Genomic DNA, 18,146 nt, shown 5'->3' on the forward strand with positions numbered 1-18,146 from the left:
AGCAGACATACAAAGAACTGTTATCAGTTTTACTGAAACTATTCCAAAAAATTGAGGAGGAGGAGGAACTCTTCCCTAGCTCTTTCTATGAATCCAGCATCATCCTGATATCAAAATTTCACAGAGACACAGCAAAAAATAAAAACTTTAAGCCAACATTCTCGATGAACATAGATGCAAAAATCCTCAATAAAATGCTAACAAAATGTTAACCAAATCCTTCAGCACATCAAAAATTAATTCACTATGATCAAGTAGGCTTTATTCCTGGGATGCAATGTTGGTTCAACATATGCAAATCAATAAATGTGATTCACCGCATAAACGGAATTAAAAACAAAAACCATATGATCATCTCAATAGACGTAGAAAAAGCATTAAATAAACTCCAACATCCCTTCATGATAAAAACCCTTAATAAATAAAGAAACATACCTGAAAATTATAAGAGCCATATAGGACAAACCCACAGCCAATGTTATACTAAATGGGCAAAAGCTGAAATCATACGCCTTGAAAACTGGAACAAGACAAAACTGGACCAAGATGCTTACTTCCACCACTCCTATTCAACATAGTACTGAAAGTCCTTGACAGAGCAATCGAACAAGAGAAAGAAATAAAGAGCATCCAAATAGGAAAAGAAGTTAAACTCTCTCTCTCTTTGCTGACAATATGATTACATACCTAGAAAACCCTAAAGACTCTGCCAAAAGGCTCCTAGAGCCACAAAATGACTTCAGTAGAGTTTCAGGATACAAAATTAAAGCATAAAAATCAGTACCATTACTATGCACTAATAGTACTCTAGCTGGAAGCCAATTCAAGAATGTCAATTCAATCCCATTTACAATAGCCACAAAGAAAATGAAATACCTGAGGGGCGGGGGTGTTCCAAGATGGCTGAATAGGAACAGCTCCAGTCTGCAGCTCCCAGTGTGATCGACACAGAAGATGGGTGATTTCTGCATTTCCAACTGAGGTACCGGGTTCATCTCATTGGGACGGGTTGGACTGTGGGTGCAGCCCACGGAGGGTGAGCTGAAGCAGGGAGGGGTGTTGCCTAAACTAGGAAGCACAACTGGTCAGAGGATTTCCCTTTCTTAGCCAAGGGGAGCCGTGAAAGACTACCTGGAAAAACGGGACACTCCCCACCCAAAAACTACACTTTTCCCAAGGTCTCAGCAACCAGTAGACAAGGTGATCCTCTCCAGTGCCTCACTTGGCAGGTGCCACGCCTACGAAGCCTTGCTCACTCCTAGCACAGCAGTCTGAGATCGATCTGCAAGGTGGCAGCCTGGCTGGTGGAGGGGCTTGAGTAGGTAAACAAAGCAGCTGGGAAGCTTGAACTGGGTGGAGCCCACCGCAGCTCAACAAGGCCTACTGCCTCTAGACTCCACTTCTGTGGGCAGGGCATAGCTGAACAAAAGGCAGCAGACAACTTCTGCAGACTTAAACGTCCCTGTCTAACAGCTCTGAAGAGAGCAGTGGTTCTCCCAGCACAGCGTTTGAGCTCTGAGAATGGACAGACTGCCTCCTCAAGTGGGTCCCTGAACCCCGTGTAGCCTAACTGGGAGACACCTCCCGGTAGGGGCCAACAGAAACCTCATATAGGTGGCTGCCCCTCTGGGACAAAGCTTCCAGAGGAAGGATCAGGCAGCAATATTTGCTGTTCTGCATTATTTGCTGTTCTACAGCCTCTGCTGGTGATACCCAGGCAAATGGGTTCTGGAGTGGACCTCCAGCAAACTCCAACAGACCTGCAGCTGAGAGACCCGACTGTTAGAAGGAAAACTAACAAATAGAAAGGTATAGCATCAACATCAACAAAAAGGTCATCTACACCAAAACCCCATCTGTAGGTCACCAACATCAAAGACCATAGGTAGACAAATCACAAAGATGGGGGGAAACCAGAGGAGAAAAGCTGAAAATTCTAAAAATCAGAGTGCTTCTTGTCCCCAAAGGATTGCAGCGCCTTGCCAGCAACAGAACAAAGCTGGACGGAGAATGACTTTGACAAGCTGACAGAAGTAGGCTTCAGAAGGTCAGTAATAACAAACTTCTCCAAGCTAAAGGAGGATTTTTTTTTCTTTTTCTTTTTTTTTTTTTTTTGAGACGGAGTCTTGCTCTGTCACCCAAGCTGGAGTGCAGTGGCACGATCTCAGCTCACTGCAAGCTCTGCCTCCCGGGTTCATGCCATTCTCCTGCCTCAGCCTCCCAAGTGGCTGGGATTACAGGTGCCCGCCACCTCGCCCAGCTAATTTTTTGTATTTTTAGTAGAGACAGGGTTTCACCATGTTAGCCAGGATGGTCTTGATCTCCTGACCTTGTGATCCAACCACCTTGGCCTCCCAAAGTGCTGGGATTACAGGCGTGAGCCACCGCACCTGGCCGTTAAAGGAGGATGTTTGAAGCCATTGCAAGGAAGCTAAAATCCTAGAAAAATGATTAGACGAATGGCTAACTAGAATAAACGTGTAGAGAAGACCTTAAATGACATGATGGAGCTGAAAACCATGGCATGAGAACTTCGTGACACATGCACAAGCTTCAATAGAAGATTTTATCAAGTGTAATAAAGGGTATCAGTGATTACAGATCAAATTAATAAAATAAAGTGAGAAGACAAGGTTAGAGAAAAAAAAAAGGAAAAATAAATTAAGAAAGCCACCAAGAAATATGGGACTATGTGAAAAGAACAAATCTACGTCTGATCGGTGCACCTGAAACTGATGGGGAGAATAGAACCAAGTTGGAAAACACTCTGCAGGATATTATCCAGGAAAACTTCCCCAACCTAGAAAAGCAGGCCCACATTCAAATTCAGGAAATACAGAGAACACCACAAAGATACTCCTAGAGAAGAGCAACCCCAAGACACATAATTGTCAGATTTACTAAGGTTGAAATGAAGGAAAAACTGTTAAGGACAGCCAGAGAGAAAGGTAGAGTTACACACAAAGGGAAGCCCATCAGACTGATAGCAGATCTCTCAGCAGAAACCCTACAAGCCAGAAGAGAGTGGGGGACAATATTTGACATTCTTAAAGAAAAGAATTTTCAATGCAGAATTTCATATCCAGCCAAACTAAGCTTCATAACTGAAGGAGAAATAAAATCCTTTACATATGAGCAAATGCGGAGAGATTTTGTCACCACCAGGCCTGCCTTACAAGAGCTCTTGAAGGAAGCACTAAACATGGAAAGAAACAACTGTTACCAGCCACTGAAAAAACATGCCAAATTGTAAAGACCATTGATGCTATGAAGAATCTGCATCAATTAATGGGCAAAATAACCAGCTAACATCATAATTACAGGATCAAATTCACACATAGCAGTATTAAACTTAAATATAAATAAGCTAAATGCCCCAATTAAAACACAGACTGGCAAATTGGATAAAGAGTCAAGACCCATCAGTGTGCTGTATTCAGGAGACCCATCTCACATGCAAAGACGCACATAGGCTCAAAATAAAGGGATGGAGGAAAATTTACTAAGTAAATGGAAAACAAAAAAATACAGGGGTTGCAATCCTAGTCTCTGATAAAACAGAGTCTAAACCAACACAGATCAAAAGAGACAAAGAAGTCCATTACATAATGGTAAAGGGATCAATTCTACAAAAAGAGCTAACTATCCTAAATATATATGCACCCAATACAGGAGCACCCAGATTCATAAAGGAAGTACTTAGAGACCTACAAAGAGACTTAGACTCCCACACAATCATAATGGGAGACTTTAACACCCCACTGTTAATATTAGACAGATCAAGAAGACAAGGCCTGGTATCCAGGGCCTGTACTCAGCTCTGCAACAAGCAGACCTAATAGATATCTACAGAACTCTCCACCCAAAGTCAACAGAATATACATTCTTCTCAGCACCACATCGCACTTATTCTAAAATTGACCACATAATTGGAAGTAAAACACTCCTAAGCAAATGCAAAAGAACAGAAATCACAACAAACTGTCTCTCAGACCACAGTGCAATCAAATTAGAACTCAGGATTAAGAAACTCACTTAAAACTGCACAACTACATGGAAACCTAAAAAGTTGCTCCTGTGTAACTACTGGACAAATAACGAAATGAAGACAGAAATAAAGATGTTCTTTGAAGCCAATGAGAACAAAGACACAATGTAGCAGAATCTCTAGGACACATTTAAAGCAGTCTGTAGAGGGAAATTTATAGCATTAAATGCCCACAAGAGAAAGCAGGAAAGATATAAAATCGACACCCTAACATCACAATTAAAAGAACTAGAGAAGCAAGGGTAAATACATTCAAAAGCTAGCAGAAGGCAAGAAATAACTAACTAAGATCAGAGCAGAACTGAAGGAGATAGAGACACAAAAAAACCCTTCAAAAAAATCAATGAATCCATGAGCTGGTTTTCTGAAAAGATCAACAAAATTTATAGACTGCTAGCAAGACTAATAGAGAAGAAAAGAGAGAAGAATCAAATAGATGTAATAAAAAATGATAAAGGGGATATTACAACTGATCCCAAAGAAATATGAACTACCATCAGAGAATACTATAAACACCTCTATGTAAATAAACTAGAAAATCTAGAAGAAATGGATAAATTCCTGGACACACACACTTTCCCAAGACTAAACCAGGAGGAAGTTCAATCTCTGAATAGACCAAAAAAAGGCTCTGAAATTGAGGCAATAAATAATAGTCTACCAACCAAAAAAGTCCAGGACCACATGGATTCACAGCAGAATTCTCCCAGATGTACGAAGAGGAGTTGGTACCATTCCTTCTAAAAATATCCCAATCAACAGAAAAAGAGGGAATCCTCCCTAAATCATTTTATGAGGCCAACATCATCCTGATAACAAAACCTGGCAGAGACACAACAAAAAAGAGATTTTTAGACCAATATCCCTGATGAACATCAATGTGAAAATCCTCAATAAAATACTGGCAAACTGAATCCAGCAGCACATCAAAAAGCTTATCCACCATGATCAAGTCAGATTCATCCCTGGGATGCAAGGCTGGTTCAATATGCCCAAATCAATAAATGTAATCCATCACGTAAACAGAACCAATGACAAAAAACACATGATTATCTCAATAGATGCAGAAAAGGCCTTTGACAAAATTCAACAGCCCTTCATGTGAAAAACTCTCAATAAACTAGGTATTGATGGGACATACATCAAAATAATAAGAGCTATTTATGACAAACCCACAGCCAATATCATACTGAATGGGAAAAAACCAGAACCATTGCCTTTGAAAACTGGCACAAGACAAGAATGCCCTCTCTCACCACTCCTATTCAACATAGTGTTGGAAGCTCTGGCCAGGGCAATCAGGTGCTGCTTTCCCTAATCAGATGGAAAACAATGAAGAGAGATACACACCCCTTGATTATGCTTTGCTTGGTGAGCGCCATGAAGTGATCCAGTTCATGTTGGAGCACGGTGCCCTGTCCATCGCAGCCATACAAGACATCGCCGCCTTCAAAATCCAAGCTGTCTACAAAGGGTACAAGGTCAGAAAAGCCTTCCAAGACAGGAAAAATCTCCTCATGAAGCATGAACAGTTGAGAAAAGATGCTGCTGCCAAAAAGCGAGAGGAAGAAAACAAATGAAAAGAGGCAGAACAGCAAAAAGGAAGGTGGAGCCCAGATTCCTGCAGAACCCAGGCCCTTCCCTGTCTGCCCAGCACCCAGGATGTGCCCAGCAGGCAGAGCCGGGCCCCCAGCAAGCAGCCTCCTGCTGGCAACGTGGCCCAAGGCCCTGAGCCAAGAGACAGCAGAGGATCTCCAGGAGGGTCTCTAGGCAGAGCCCTCCAGAAGGAGCAGCATGTTTCCTCAGATTTGCAGGGAACAAACTCCAGAAGGCCAAATGAAACAGCCAGAGAACATTCTAAAGGCCAATCTGCTTGTGTCCACTTCAGACCCAATGAAGGCAGTGATGGAAACAGGCATCCAGGAGTTCCCTCTGTTGAGAAGTCCAGAGGTGAGACAGCTGGTGATCAGCGGTGTGCAAAGGGGAAAGGCTTCATGAAGCAGCCCTCCTGTATCAGGGTGGCTGGGCCTGATGAGAAAGGAGAGGACTCCAGGCCGGCAGCTGCAAGCCTTCCACCACACGATAGCCACTGGAAGCCCAACAGGCGGCATGACACAGAACCCAAGGCCAAATGTGCCCCCCAGAAAAGGCGCACTCAAGAGCTCAAAGGAGGAAGGTGCTCCCCGGCTGGTTCTAGCCGCCCTGGCAGTGCCCGGGGGGAGGCAGTCCATGCTGGGCAGAATCCTCCCCACCATCGTACACCAAGAAACAAAGTGACACAAGCCAAGCTCACAGGAGGGCTCTATTCAGATTTGCCACAGAGCACAGAGGAGCTGAGGTCAGGAGCCAGGAGGCTAGAGACATCTACCCTGTCCGAGGACTTTCAGAGCTCCGACTGCAGATAATTCAGAGAGAACGAAGGAGGAAAGAGCTGTTTCGCAAAAAGAACAAGGCAGCAGCAGTCATCCAGCGTGCCTGGCGAAGCTACAAGCTCAGGAAGCACCTGTCCCACCTTCGGCATATGAAGCAGCTTGGAGCTGGAGATGTGGACAGATGGAGGCAAGAGTGTACAGCATTGCTTCTCCAGGTTTGGAGAAAGGAACTGGAACTAAAACTCCCCCAAACCACTGCAGTAAACAAGGCCCCCAAGAGTCCATCCAAGGGCACCTCAGGCACAAAGTCCACCAAGCACTCAGTGCTTAAGCAAATCTATGGTTGTTCTCACGAAGGGAAAATACATCATCCTACAAGATCTATAAAAGCCTCTTCTGTGCTGCGTCTCAACTCAGTGAGCAACCTACAGTGTATACATCTCCTTGAGAACAGTGGAAGATTGAAGAACTTTTCTTATAACCTGCAATCAGCTACTCAGCCAAAAAGCAAAACAAAACCTTGACTGCCTATGGAGGAAGACTGTGTTCGGGGGAGCTGGCATAGCTAGTGCAGAGTTCAGATTTTCTGCTGGTAATCTTTTACACCTCGGGAAAACTTTAATTTCTGTACCTGAAGGCTGATTCACCTAAAAATGTGTTAACTGAAAAAAAAAAAAAAAAAAAAAAACCATACACTATATTTAAAAAAAAAAGAACAAGAAATTAAAATAAATCACCAAAGAAAATCACCTTCACTAAAGAAAGACAGGAAGGAAGGAAGGAAAGAAGGTAAAGAAGACCACAAAACAACCAGAAAACAAATAACAAAATGGCAAGAGTAAGTCCTTACTTGTCAACAACCTTAAATGTAAATATGCTCACCTCTCCAATCAGAATACATAGAGTGGCTAAATGGATAAATAAACAAGACCCAATGATCCCTTGCCTACAAGAAACACACTTTACATATAAAAAACACACAGAGACTGAAAATAAAGGGATGAAAAAATATTAGATGGAAATGGAAACCAAAAAAGAGCACAAATTGCCATACTTAAGAAGAAAAAACTATAAGAGACTAAGAACGTCACTCTACAATGAGAAAAGGGTTAATTAATTCAGTAAGAGGATATAAGAATTATAAATATACATGCACTCAACACAGGAGCACCTGGTTATATAAAGAAAATATAATTACACCTAAACAGAGATAGACTCCAATACGATAGCTGGAGATTTCAACAGCTTATTTTCAGCATTCTGTCATAAAGACAGAAAATCAAAGAAACATTGCACTTAATCTGCACTACAGACTAAATAGACATAATAGATATTTATAGAACATTGGATTCATGGGCACAGAAAACACATTCTTCTCCTCAGCACACGTATCATTCTCACGGATAGAACATATGTTAGGTTGCAAAACAATTCTTAAAGTATTAAAAAAATTGAAATTATATGAAGTATCTTCTCTGATCAACATGAAATAAAACCAGAAATCAATACCAAGAGGAATTTTGGAAACTATAAAAACACATGGAAATTAAACAATATGTTCCTGAGTGACTGGTGGGTCAATGAATAAATTAAGAAGAAAAATGAACAATTTCTTAAAACCAGTGATAATGATAACACAAGATATCAAAACGTATGGGATACAGTGAAAAGAGTACAAAGAAGAAAATATATAGCTGTAAGTGCCTATACCAAAAAAGTAGAAAAACTGTAAATAACCTAATGAGGTGTCTTAAAGAACTAGGAAAGCGAGAACAATGAAAACTCAAAATTAATAGAAGAAAAAAAAGGAAATAATAAGGATCAGAGCAGAAATATAATTGAAATGAATAAAAGATCAATGAAATGAACACTGGATTCTAGAAAATATAAACAAAATTGACAAACCTTTACCCAGACCCAGAAAAAGAGAGAGAAGGTCCAAATAAATAAAATCAGGGATGAAAAAAAGACATTAAGGGGCGGTTCCTAGAAGGTCGAATAGGAACAGCTCCAGTCTACAGCTCCCAGCATGAGCAACGCAGAAGACAGGTGGTTTCTGCATTTCCAACTGAGGTACCAGATTCGTCTGACTGGGGTGTGTCGGACAGTGGGTACAGGGCAGTGGGTGCAGCCCACTTCGAGAGCCGAAGCAGGGTGAGGCATCAGCTCACCCGGGAAGTGCAAGGGGTCAGGGAATTCCCTTTCTCAGCCAAGGGAAGCCTTGACAGACAGAACCTGGAAAATCTGGTCACTGCCACCCAAATACTGCGCTTTCCCAAGGGTCTTAGCAAACAGCACACCGGGAGATTATATCCCGCGGCAGGTTCAGAGGGTCCCACAACCACAGAGCCTCGCTCATTGCTAGCACAGCAGTCTGAGATCGAACTGCAAGGCAGCAGAGAGGCTGGGGGAGGGGCGCCCACCATTGCCGAGGCTTGAGTAGGTAAACAAAGCAGCCGGGAAGCTCAAACTGGGTGGAGCCCACTGTAGCTCAAGGAGGCCCGCCTGCCTCTGTAGACTCCACTTATGGGGCAGGGCATAACTGATCAAAAGGCAGCAGAAACTTCTGCAGACTTAAACCTCCCTGTCTGACAGCTTTGAAGAGAGTAGTGGTTCTCCCAGCACGGAGTTTGACATCTGAGAGCAGACAGACTGCCTCCTCAAGTGGATCCCTGACCCCTGAGTAGCCTAACTGGGAGGCACCACCCAGTAGGGGCAGACTGACACCTCACACAGCCAGGTACACCTCTGAGACGAAGCTTCCAGAGGAACAATCAGGCAGCAATATTTGCTGTTCTGCAGCCTCTGCTGCTGATAACCAGCCAAACAGGGTCTAGAGTGGACCTCCAGCAAACTCCAACAGACCTGCAGCTGAGGGTCCTGACTGTTAGAAGGAAAACTAAAAAACAGAAAGGACATCCACACCAAAACCCCATCTGTACGTTACCATCATCAAAGACCAAAGGTAGATAAAACCACAAAGATGGGGGGAAAAAAAAGGAGAAAAGCTGAAAATTCTAAAAAACAGAGTGCCTCTCCCCCACCAAAGGAATGCAGCTCCTCACCAGCAACGGAACAAACCTGGAGGGAGAATGACTTTGATGAGTCGAGAGAAGAAGGCTTCAGAAGATCAAACTTTTCTGAGCTAAAGGAGGAAGTTCAAACCCATCGTAAAGAAGCTAAAAACCTTGAAAAAAGATTAGACGAATGGCTAACTAGAAAAACCAGTGTAGAGAAGTCCTTAAATGACCTGATGGAGGTGAAAACTATGGCAGGAGAACTATGTGACAAATGCACAAGCTTCAGTAACCAATTCGATCAACTGGAAGAAAGGGTATCAGTGATGGAAGATCAAATGAATGAAATTAAGCGAGAAGCGAAGTTTAGAGAAAAAAGTGTAGAAAGAAACGAAAAAAGCCTCCAAAAAACATGGGACTATGGGAAAAGACCAAATCTACGTCTGACTGGTATAACTGAAAGTGACAGGGAGAATGTAAAAAAGTTGGAAAACACTGCAGGATATTATCCAGGAGAACTTCTCAAACCTAGCAAGGCAGGCCAACATTCAAATTCAGGAAATACAGAGAATATCACAAAGATACTCCTCGAGAAGAGCAACTCCAAGACACATAATTGTCAGATTCACCAAAGTTGAAATGAAGGAAAAAATGTTAAGGGCAGCCAGAGAGAAAGGTCAGGTTACCCACAAAGGGAAGCCCATCAGACTAACAGAGGATCTCTCAGCAGAAACTCTACAAGCCAGAAGAGAGTGGGGGCCAATATTCAACATTCTTAAAGAAAAGAATTTTCAACCCAGAATTTCATGTCCAGCCAAACTAAGCTTCATAAGTGAAGGAGAAATAAAATCCTTTACAGACAAGCAAATGCTGAGAGATTTTGTCACCACCAGGCCTGCCCTAAAAGAACTCCTGACGGAAGCACTAAACATGGAAAGGAACAACCGGTACCAGCCACTGCAAAAACATGCCAAATTCTAAAGACCATCGATGCTAGGAAGAAACTGCATCAACTAATGAACAAAATAACCAGCTAACATCATAATGACATGATCAAATTCACACATAACAATATTAACCTTAAATGTAAATGGGCTAAATGCTCCACTTAAAAGACACAGACTGGCAAAGTGGATAAAGAGTCAAGACCCATCAGTGTGCTGTATTCAGGAAACCCATCTCACGTGCAGAGACACACATAGGCTCAAAATAAAGGGATGGAGAAAGATCTACCAAGCAAATGGAAAACAAAAAAAGGCAGGGGTTGCAATCCTAGTCTCTGATAAAACAGACTTTAAACCAACAAAGATCAAAAGAGACAAAGAAAGCCATTACATAATGGCAAAGGGATCAATTCAACAAGAAGAGCTAACTATCCTAAATATATATACACCCAATACAGGAGTACCCAGATTCATAAAGCAAGTCCTTAGAGACTTATAAAAAGACTTAGACTCCCACACAATAACAATGGAAGACTTTAACACCTCAATGTCAACATTAGACAGATCAACGAGAGAGAAATTTCACAAGGATATCCAGGAATTGAATTCAGCTCTGCACCAAGTGGACCTAATAGACATCTATAGAACTCTCCACCCCAACTCAACAGAATATACATTCTTCTCAACACCACATCGCACCTATTCCAAAATTGACCACATAGTTGGAAGTAAAGGACTCCTCAGCAAATGTAAAAGAACAGAAACAATAACAAACTCTCTCTCAGACCACAGTGCAATCAAACTAGAACTCAGGATTAAGAAACTCACTCAAAACCACTCAACTACATGGAAACTGAACAACCTGCTCCTGAATGACTGCTCGGTACATAACAAAATGAAGGCAGAAATAAAGATGTTCTTTGTAACCAATGAGAACAAAGACACAACCTACTAGAATCTCTGGGACACATTTAAAGCAGTGTGTAGAGGGAAATTTATAGTACTGAACGTCCACAAGAGAAAGCAGGAAAGATCTAAAATTGACACCCTAACATCACAATTAAAAGAACTAGAGAAGCAAGAGTAAACACTTTCAAAAGCTAGCAGAAGGCAAGAAATAACTAAGATCAGAGCAGAACTGAAGGAGATAGAGACACAAAAAAACCTTCAAAAAAATCAACGAATCCAGGGCTGGTTTTTTGAAAAGATCAACAAAATTGACAGACTGCCAGCAAGATTAATAAAGAAGAAAAGAGAGAAGAAAGAAATAGATGTAATGAAAAATGATAAAGGGGATATCACCACCAATCCCACAGAAATACAAACTACCATCAGAGAATACTATAAACACCTCTACATGAATAAACTAGAAAATCTAGAAGAAATGGATAAATTCCAGGACACATACACCCTCCCAGAACTAAACCAGGAAGAAGTTGAATCCCTGAATAGAACAATAACAGGCTCTGAAATTGAGGCAATAATTAATAGCCTACCAACCAAAAAAGTCCAGGACCAGATGGATTCACAGCCGAATTCTACCAGAGGTACAAGGAGGAGCTGGTACTATTCCTTCTAAAACTATTCCAATCAATAGAAAAAGCGGGAATCCTCCCTAACTCATTTTATGAGGCCAATATCATCCTGATACCAAAGCCTGGCAGAGAGACAACAAAAAAAGAGAATTTTAGACCAATATCCCTGATGAACATCGATGTAAAAATCCTCAATTAGATACTGGCAAACCAAATCCAGCAGCACATCAAAAAGCTTATCCACCACGATCGAGTTAGCTTCATCCCTTGAATGCAAGCCTGGTTTGACATATGTAAATCAATAAACATAATCCATCACATAAACAGAATCAAAGACAAAAACCACATGATTATCTCAATAGATGCAGAAAAGGCCTTTGACAAAATTCAACAGCCCTTCATGTTAAAACTCTCAATAAACTAGGTATTGATGGGACGTATCTCAAAATAATAAGAGCTATTTCTGACAAACCCACAGCCAATATCATACTGAAAGGGGAAAAACTGGAAGCATTCCCTTTGAAAACTAACACAACACAGAGATGCCCTCTCTCACCACTCCTATTCAACATAGTGTTGGAAGTTTGGCCAGGGCAATTAGGCAGGAGAAAGAAATAAAGGGTATTCAATTAGGAAAAGAGGAAGTCAAATTGTCCCTGTTTGCAGCTGACATGATTGTATATCTAGAAAACCCCATAATCTCAGCTCAAAATCTCCTTAAGCTGATAAGCAACTTCAGCAAAGTCTCAGGATACAAAATCAATGTGCAAAAATCACAAGCATTCTTGTACACCAATAACAGAGAAACAGGAAGCCAAATCATGAGTCAACTAACATTCACAATTGCTTCAAAGAGAATAAACTACCTAGGAATCCAACTTACAAGAGATGTGAAGGACCTCTTCAAGGAGAACTGCAAACCACTGCTCAAAGAAATAAAAGAGGACACAAACAAATGGAAGAACATTCCATGCTCATGGGTAGGAAGAATCAATATCGTGAAAATGGCCATACTGCCCAAGGTAATTTATAGATTCAATGCCATCTCTATCAAGCTACCAATGACTTTCTTCACAGAATTGGAAAAAACTACTTTAAAGTTCATAAGGAACCAAAAAAGAGCCCGCATTGCCCAAGAAAATCCTAAGCTAAAAGAACAAATCTGGAGGCATCACGCTACCTGACTTCAAACTATACTACAAGGCTACAGTAACCAAAACAGCATGGTACTGGTATCAAAACAGAGATATAGATCAATGGAACAGAACAGAGCCCTCAGAAATAATGCCACATATCTACAACTATCTGATCTTTGACCAACCTGACAAAAACAAGAAATGGGGAAAGGATTCCCTATTTAATAAATGGTGCTGGGAAAACTGGCTAGCCATATGTAGAAAGCTGAAACTGGATCCCTTCCTTACACCTTATACAAAAATTAATTCAAGATGGATTAAAGACTTAAATGTTAGACCTAAAACCATAAAAACCCTAGAAGAATACCTAGGCAATACCATTCAGGACATAGGCATTGGCAAGGACTTCATGTCTAAAACAACAAAAGCAATGGCAACAAAAGCCAAAATTGACAAATGGGATCTAATTAAACTCAAGAGCTTCTGCACAGCAAAAGAAACTATCATCAGAGTGAACAGGCAACCTACAGAATGGGAGAAAATTTTTGCAATCTACTCATCTGATGAAGGGCTAATATCCAGAATCTACAAAGAACTCAAACAAATTTACAAGAAAAAAACAAATAACCCCATCAACAAGTGGGTGAAGTATATGAACAGACACTTCTCAAAAAAAGACATTTATGCAGCCAACAGACGTATGAAAAAATGCTCATCATCACTGGCCATCAGAGAAATGCAAATCAAAACCACAGTGAGATACCATCTCAGATCAGTTAGAATGGCAATCATTAAAAAGTCAGGAAACAACAGGTGCTGGAGAGGATGTGGAGATATAGGAACACTTTTACACTGTTGGTGGGACAGTAAACTAGTTCAACCATTGTGGAAGACAGGGTGGCGATTCCTCAAGGATCTAGAACTAGAAATACCATTTGACCCAGCCATCCCATTACTGGGTATATACCCAAAGGATTATAAATCATGCTGCTATAAAGACACATGCACATGTATTTTTATTGTGGCACTACTCGCACTAGCAAATACTTGGAACCAACCCAAATGTCCATCAATGATAGACTGGATTAAAAAAATGTGGCACATATACACCATGGAATACCATGCAGCCATAAAAAAGGATGAGTTTATGTCCTTTGTAGGGACATGGATGAAGCTGGAAACCATCATTCTCAGCAAAGTGTCGCAAGGACAGAAAACCAAACACCACATGTTCTCACTCATAGGTGGTTATTGAACAATGAGAACCCTTGGAGACAGGAAGGGGAACATTGCACACCAGGGCTGTTGTGGGATGGGGGAAGGGTGGAGGGATAGCATTAGGAGATATACCTAATGTAAATAATGAGTTAATGGGTGCAGCACACCAACATGGCACATGTATACATATGCAACAATCCTGCAGGTTGTGTACATGTACCATAGAACTTATAGTATAACTAAAAAAAAAAAGAAAAAAGACATTAAAACTGATACTGCAGAAATCAAAGAATTATTAGAGGTCCCTATGAACAACTATACACCAATAAATTGGAAAACCCAGAAGAAATGGATGAATTCCAAAATGCTTATAACCTACCAAGACTGAACCATGAAGAAATCCAAAATGTGAGCTGATCACTAAGAAGTAACAAGATAGAAGCCAAAATAAATAGTCTCCCAGCAAAGAAAAGGCCAGGACCTGATGGCTTCACTGTTCAATTTTTCCAAACACTTAAAGAGCTAATACCAATCTTACTCAAACTGTTCTGAAACAATGAGGAGTGAATACTTCCAAACTTTCTATGAGACCGGTAGTACCCTGCTACCAAAACCAGAAAAAGACACATCAAAGAAAGAAAACCACATGCCAATATATGATAAACATTAATGCAAAAATCCTCAACAAAATACTAGCATATCAAATTCAGCAACATATTAAAAATATTATTCATCATGACCAGGTGAGATTTATCCCAGGGCTGGAAGGATGGATCCACATATGCTAATCAATCATTGTGTTACATCATATGAACAGAATGAAGGGAAAAAAATGATCATTTCAATTGATGCAGAAAAAACATTTGACAAAATTCAACATCCCTTCATGATAAAAACTCTCAAAAAATAGGCATAGAAGGAACATACCTTTAGACAATGAATGCCATAAATGACAGACTGATAGCTAGTATCGTACTGCATGGGGAAAAACTGAAAGCCTTTCCTCTAAATTCTGGAACATAAGGATGCCAAATTTCACCACTGTTATTCAACGTAATACTGAAAGTCCTAACTACAAGAATCAGAAAAAAGAAAGAGATAAAGGTGTCCAAGTTGAAAAGAAATAAGTCAAATCATCCTCCTTTGTGAATACTATGATCTTGTATTTGGCAAAACCTAAAGACTCAACAGAAAATTATTGTAACTAATAAACAAATTTAGTAAGGTTCAAGAATACAACATTAACATACAAAAATCAGTAACATCTCCATATGCAAACAGTGAACAATGTGAAAAAGAAACCAAGAAAGTAATACAATGTACAACAGCTACAAATAAAATTTAAAACATTGAAATAAACTTAACTGAAGAAGTGAAAGATTTCTACAATGAAAACTATGAAACTTTGATGAAAGAAGTGAAGAGTATACAGAAAAGGAAATATATTCAATGTTCATGGATTGACAGTATCAATATTGTTAAAATGTCTACACTACCAGAAGCCATCTATAGATTCAGTGTAATCCCTATCAAAATACCAATGACATTCTTCACAGAAATAGAAAAAAACAACCCTAAAATGTATATGGAACCTCCAAAAACTCAGAATATTAAAAACTGTTCTGAGCAAAAAGAACGAAACTGAAGGAATCACATTACCTGATTTCAAATTATACTACAGAGCCATAGTAACCAAAACAGCATGGTAATGACATAAGAACAGACACATAAATTAATGGAACAGAACACAGGACCTGTAAACAAATCCAGACATCTGCAGTGAACTCATTTTCAACAAAGGTGCCAAGAACACATGTTATGGAAAGAACAGTCTGTTCAATAAATGTCACTGGCAAAACTGTGCACCCATATGCAGAAGGGATGAAACTTGATTCCTATCTCTCACCATATGCACAAATCAAATGAATATGTATTAAATACTTAAATCTAAGACCTCATACTATGAAACTACTAAAAGAAAACCTTGGAGAAACTATCCAGTACATTGGAATAGGCAAAGATTTCTTGAGTAATACCCTATAAGCACAGGCACTCAAACCAAAAGTGGACAAATGGGATCATGTTAAAATTAAAAAGCTTCTGCAGAGCAAAGAAAACAAAGAGCAAAGTGAAGAGAAAACTCAGGTTGGGAAAAAAAATGTTTGCAATCTCTCCACCTGACAAGGGATTAATAATTAAAATATCTAAGGCGCTCAAACAACTCTATTGGGAAAAATCTAATAATCTCATTAAAAAATGGGCAAAAGATCTGAGTTTTTCAAAAGAAGACATACAAATGGTAAGGAGGTATATGAAAAGTTCCTCATCATAAATGCTTATCAGAGAAATGCAAATCAAAACTACAATGAGATATTACCTTACCCCAGTTAAAATGGCTTATAGCCAAAAGACAGGTAATAACAAATGCTGGTGAGGATGTGGAGAACAGGGAACCCTCGTACACTGTTGGTGGGAATATGAATTGGTACAGTACTATGGAGAACAATTTGGAGTTTTCTCAAAATACTAAAAATAGAGCTACCATATGATCCATCAATCCTGTTAGAAGGTATATACCCCAAATAATGGGAATCAGTATACTGAAAAAATACCTGCACTCTCATGCTTATTGTACCATTTTTCACAATAGCCAATATTTGAAAGCAATCTACATGTCCATCAACAGATGAATATATAATGTGGTAAATATACACAATGGAGCACTATTCAGCCATAAAAAGATTGAGATTCTGTCCTTTGCAATAACTTAGATGGAACTGGACAGCATTATGTGAAGTGAAATAAGCCAGGCAGAGAAAGACAAAATTCTTATGTTCTCACTTACTTGTAGGAGCTAAAATTAAAACAATTGAACTCATGGAGCTAGAGAGTAAAACAATGGTTACTACAGGCCAAAAAGAATAGTGCAGTGGAAAGTTAATGGTTACAAAAATAAAGCTAGATAAAATGAGTAAGATCTAGTGTTGGATGTTACAACATGGTAACTACAGTCTTCAGTAATTTCTTGTACATTTTAAAAGAACTAAAAGATTATAACTGGATTGTTTGTAACACAAAGAAAACATAAATGCTTAAATGATTCATATCCCACTTACCCTGCTGTGATTATTAGGCAGTGTGTGCTTGTATCAAAATATCTCATGTTCTGCAGAAATATATTCACCTACTAAGTACACACAAACATAAAAAAATTTAAAAAATAAAATTAAAATAACAGTAAATAAAAAATGGGACAAGGACCTGAAGAGACATTTCTCAAATGAAGAAATATAAATGGCCAACTTGCATATAGAAAAAATGTTCTAAATCACTAGTCCACAGAGAAGTGCAAATTAAAACCACAATGACATATGACCTCGCATTTTTTAGAATGCCTTTTATCAAAAAGGTAAAAGAATTGTTGACAAGGATGTGGAGAAAAAAGAACCCCTGCAAACTGTTGGTGGAGATGTAAATTAGTACAGCCGTTATGGAAATCAGTATGGAGGTTCCTCAATAAATTAAAAATAAAACTACTTCATGATCCAGAAGTCTCGCTTCTGGGTATATCCAAAGGAAATGAAATCAGTATTTCAAAAGGATGTCTGTACTCCCATGTTCATTGCAGCATTATTCCTAACAGCCAAACATGGAATCAATCTAAGTATCTATTGATGAATAAATGAAGAATATATTATATATATTAGAATGTATTTTATATTTATATGCACACACACACACACACACACACACAAACACACACAGTGGAATACTCTTCAGTCTTAAAAAGAGGGAAATTTTGTCTTTTGCAATAACATGGATCAACCTAGATAACATTAGGTAAAGTGAAATAAGGCAGGCACAGAAAGACAAATA

General features: G+C 39.6%; 2 protein-coding genes across 2 annotated transcripts in view; one reads left to right on the top strand and one right to left on the bottom strand.

The window, feature by feature from the left end:
• SPIN4 (spindlin family member 4) overlaps positions 1 to 18,146 on the bottom strand; it is a 210,203-nt gene that overhangs the window by 131,614 nt on the left and 60,443 nt on the right. The window lies entirely within an intron of this gene.
• On the top strand, positions 4,733 to 7,068 carry LOC100454053 (inversin-like). The gene is given in 3 exon segments (XM_054544180.2): positions 4,733 to 4,760; positions 5,342 to 6,430; positions 6,433 to 7,068. Coding segments are annotated over 3 exon segments (1,629 nt in total). The 3' UTR covers positions 6,945 to 7,068.

Source organism: Pongo abelii, chromosome X (genome assembly GCF_028885655.2).
Source record: "Pongo abelii isolate AG06213 chromosome X, NHGRI_mPonAbe1-v2.0_pri, whole genome shotgun sequence".
NCBI classification, from domain to species: Eukaryota; Metazoa; Chordata; class Mammalia; order Primates; family Hominidae; genus Pongo; species Pongo abelii.